Source organism: Acyrthosiphon pisum, chromosome X (assembly GCF_005508785.2).
Source record: "Acyrthosiphon pisum isolate AL4f chromosome X, pea_aphid_22Mar2018_4r6ur, whole genome shotgun sequence".
In the NCBI taxonomy this organism is placed as follows: Eukaryota; Metazoa; Arthropoda; class Insecta; order Hemiptera; family Aphididae; genus Acyrthosiphon; species Acyrthosiphon pisum.
This window is the reverse complement of record NC_042493.1, coordinates 55,289,669-55,293,462: the sequence shown is the minus strand read 5'-3', so window position 1 is coordinate 55,293,462 and position 3,794 is coordinate 55,289,669. Positions and strand designations below refer to the sequence as shown.

Here is a 3,794-nt window from a genome sequence, read left to right as displayed (position 1 = left end):
AAATGGCTGCCAGCTCAAAATGTTATTAAGCCGGTATACAGAGTTTGCGATCTAGGTGTTTATTATATCTATGGAAGTAGGTAGGTACACTGATAATCATTTATCACCATATCTTCGGTATCGAATTTATAACTTGTAACTTCTGGTCTTTATAAGTGATAAGTATATCAATAATATCATGACCAGTAGCACTATTAGCGTGGGAGAGAACTGTGCAACATAATGGGGTATTTTGGGGCACAACTTAGGCTTAACTATCGTACTTACTGAATTGATTTGAATAGTTTATTATTTTTTACGCTGGAGCACAAAAATCCCAATTACTGCGGTCTGCAGTACTGACTAGGTATAACGCATTTACACACAAACACCTCTCAAAAACCCCAACTTTGAGGAGTTGTATCTCGTCAACGGATAAACGAAAAATGAAAATTTAAACGTGATAATTCATGAGAAAATAAGCCTTACTAAATTATGAAATTTTTAGTATGGGTTGCCATTTGAAAATCAAAAGTTGATGGTGGTTTACCTAATAAATATAAGGGTGAAAAATATAAAAAAATTATATAATTCTAGAACAGCATAGATCTAAAATTTTGAAAAAAAAAAAATTTGAAGAAAGTGAATACTTTTTGAGATAATGAGTGTTTTACGCTTAATCAATCACCCTGTATATGACCTTATGATATCATGTACTTATGTATAAGGATGTAGTCGTTATATTATAATGGATTATCAAAAAAGTTGTCATTGATCAAGTGCATAGTTGTGTAAATTATAAGTTGCTGCAAAACATTTAAAGGTATCTATTCAAGTTTGAGTTATTTATTTGATACAATGTTACCGATAAATCCCATGATTAATAACTAGTAAAGCAAGGCTTCAATTTACCTACCTACTTAGTCAAAGATACATTTTAATTCAGAATTTTAATAACAATGATTTGTAAAACCTAGGCTGCACAAAATCATGAAAGTAAAAGTTCAATGATCTTTAACAAAAAACTAATATGACTTAACAAATATGATTGCTAAAAATGTAAAGCTAGTTTATATAGGAATTAAATAATACACATATTTTTTAACATATTTTTCTTTGTTTATACATTCTTTGTATAGACAATCACAACTAATTGCTTATATTGGTGTTATATATTTGAGATAGTAGTTTTCTATGAAAAAAATTAATAATTACGATGACTACTGTTCATTTTTTAAATAATGAATCTATAATAGATTTTTTCTGAACCATGGTTCAAAAAAAATAATTGAATTTGGCCCGTTTACAATGAAAGAAGAAATATTGTCCTAATGAATTAGAGTTCAAATGGTTACCGGCGAGAGACCTACCTACTCTTAGAGTAGATATCTGCCTACCTAAATTGGAGCTTATATAGTATGTTCTATTGTAACGTAACAATATATATTTAATTATTTTTAAATATACTGATTTTTTACAACAATTTATAGGCAACTTGGAAACAGCTAGTTTTAAGACTAACAGAGCCCAGTAGATAGGTAGGTATTCACCTAACTTATCTATGAAGCAGGATTCAGAAATGTATAGAAGTCGAGATGTCATTCCAAAAAAAGAAACATGATCAGACTAAAAAGCAAGGTCTCCAGTTTTAAAAATACCTGGGTAACATCATTGTTTATATTTTTGATAGATTAGTTAAACTTGAAAATATTTATTAAACCATTGTTGTCTAATGCTGGTAGGTAAATTTTTATTCAATTGCAAATCACAAAATATAGGAACTTACCCAGACATCCAGAGGTTAGTAATATTGTATTGCAACCTATTTTGTTACTTGCTATTATAAAATAATAAGATAAAACTTTTCCTCCGCTCAGATTCTAAAATTAAAACTTTCATATTCTATTAGAGTTCAACCAATATAAATATTTAATGATGTTTGCATACTATTTTTTCATACAGTTATGGGTTGCATTTTGGAAACTACTTTATGGGTACTACTTTAAAGTTAGGTACTCTTTGGCTCACATCCACAGATATATAATAACACTAGATAGCCGACTTCCTATAGCAGCAATATCAAATATTGAAGTTGGGAAAATGGCCGACTTTTCTTATCAAAGGGCCCATTGTTTACATAGTTCTTGTTGATAAAATTGTAATAACGTATTAAGATTAACGTATTACTGTAAATTGTAAATTGTAATATTACAATTCATTTTCTTTTAATTAATTTCTTTATTAAGATTAATTTAAGATGGTGCACAGATGTTTTGTTGGAAACTGTCCCAATAAAAAAGTAACTGGAAGTGGTATTCATTTCTTTTCGTAAGTAATTATTTAAAATCACAAGGTTAAAATTACCTATAAATTATGTTTCATATAATTTATTTAATGTTTTGTTTTAAATAGATTTCCAAAAGACGATGATCTAAAAAAATTATGGTTAAAATCTATAAAATTAAAGTATGGTGTACAAACACAACATAGTCGTGTCTGTAGTGACCATTTCACTAAAAATGATTTCAAAACTATTGTGGGAGGTCGAAATCACATTTTATTAAAAAACGACGCTGTTCCTACAATTTTTATTGCTAAAAGAACAACAGAAAAAATTAATGATGGCATAAGAATTGCATCAAATGAAAACCCTACGTCCTCACATGCTATAGATACTAATATACAACTAGTTGATTCAGCAATGTTATTGGAAGAAAATTCTATAGATGTGCAGCATGAAGACGCCCATATAGTGGAAAAGTCTGAAGTCGCAACATGTAAGCGACCGAAAAGAAAACTTACGTATGGCTTAGTTGAAACTGAAAATAATATTAGCCCTTCTCGGTCATCTTACACGCTGCCAAAAAGAGGAAGACCTACAACCAAAAGTCCAGCTACACCTCGTAAAACATTAATTAAGAGCAAAGTTAAAATCCTGCAACAAAAAGTAAGAAGACTAAAAACTAAAATAAAAACTCTTAACGATGTATTGGAAGAATTAAAAAAAAAAGGGTTGATCGAAAATGATCCATGTGATCTTATAGAAAATGAATTTGAAGGCATTCAACTCGAAATTTTGAAAAATGAATTGACTAATAAGAAAAGAAAGCCTACCGGATGTAGATATAGCGATGAAATAAAAAAATTTGCTCTTACACTTCATTACTATTCGCCTAAGGCATATAAATTTTGTCGGTTAGTACCTACTAATATCTAAGTAAGAAACAGTCTTGGGTAAAATACTTTTTAAAAGTATTTGGAATAAATACTCGAATATTCATGAAAAATAGTATTCCGAATATGTATTCGAATACATAATAAAAATAGTATTCTGAATGAAGTATTAGAATACTATAAAACTATTCCAATACTTTAAAAATATTTTTTTGTTTTAGATATTAATAGAATAATAATTGCTTTTGTGAAATTAGAGCCAATGTTTAAATATATTGTTTGTAAATTAAAATAATAATATACTTAACTATGACAATTTATGATTTACAATATACAATAATAATTATCTGCTATTATTATATTTTATGAAAATTTTTTATTCTTATATATAATAATTTGTAATGTTCCTATGTTTTAATTATCTACCAAAGTTTCATTTTTTATGTTACCTAACTAGTTGTTTCAAATGTTATTAGGTATTAAATATTAATTGTAAAAATAAATAAAAGGTTTTTCATTGGAATTAATATATTCTAAACTTTTTCTATTATTTTAATTTTCATATGAATATTTAACATAAATAACGACAAATTAAAATGGTAAAATACTACTTTGTCATGGCAAAGTACAGTACATAACAT

At 27.6% G+C, this 3,794-nt stretch overlaps 1 protein-coding gene across 1 annotated transcript; it reads left to right on the top strand.

The window, feature by feature from the left end:
• Positions 1 to 2,051: 2,051 nt before the first annotated feature.
• LOC100574412 (THAP domain-containing protein 2-like) lies at positions 2,052 to 3,368 on the top strand. Its single transcript, XM_003242237.4, has 2 exons — positions 2,052 to 2,307; positions 2,392 to 3,368. The coding sequence occupies exons 1-2, from the start codon at positions 2,237 to 2,239 to the stop codon at positions 3,194 to 3,196; spliced, it is 876 nt and encodes a 291-aa protein (XP_003242285.1). The 5' UTR covers positions 2,052 to 2,236; the 3' UTR covers positions 3,197 to 3,368.
• Positions 3,369 to 3,794: the final 426 nt, after the last annotated feature.

Bases quoted from the DNA above. Each gene is read 5' to 3' on its own strand.
- LOC100574412 (XM_003242237.4), top strand. From the start codon at position 2,237: ATGGTGCACAGATGTTTTGTTGGAAACTGTCCCAATAAAAAAGTAACT. The intron at 2,308-2,391 runs GTAAGTAATTAT...TGTTTTAAATAG, and splicing joins AGTGGTATTCATTTCTTTTC to ATTTCCAAAAGACGATGATC.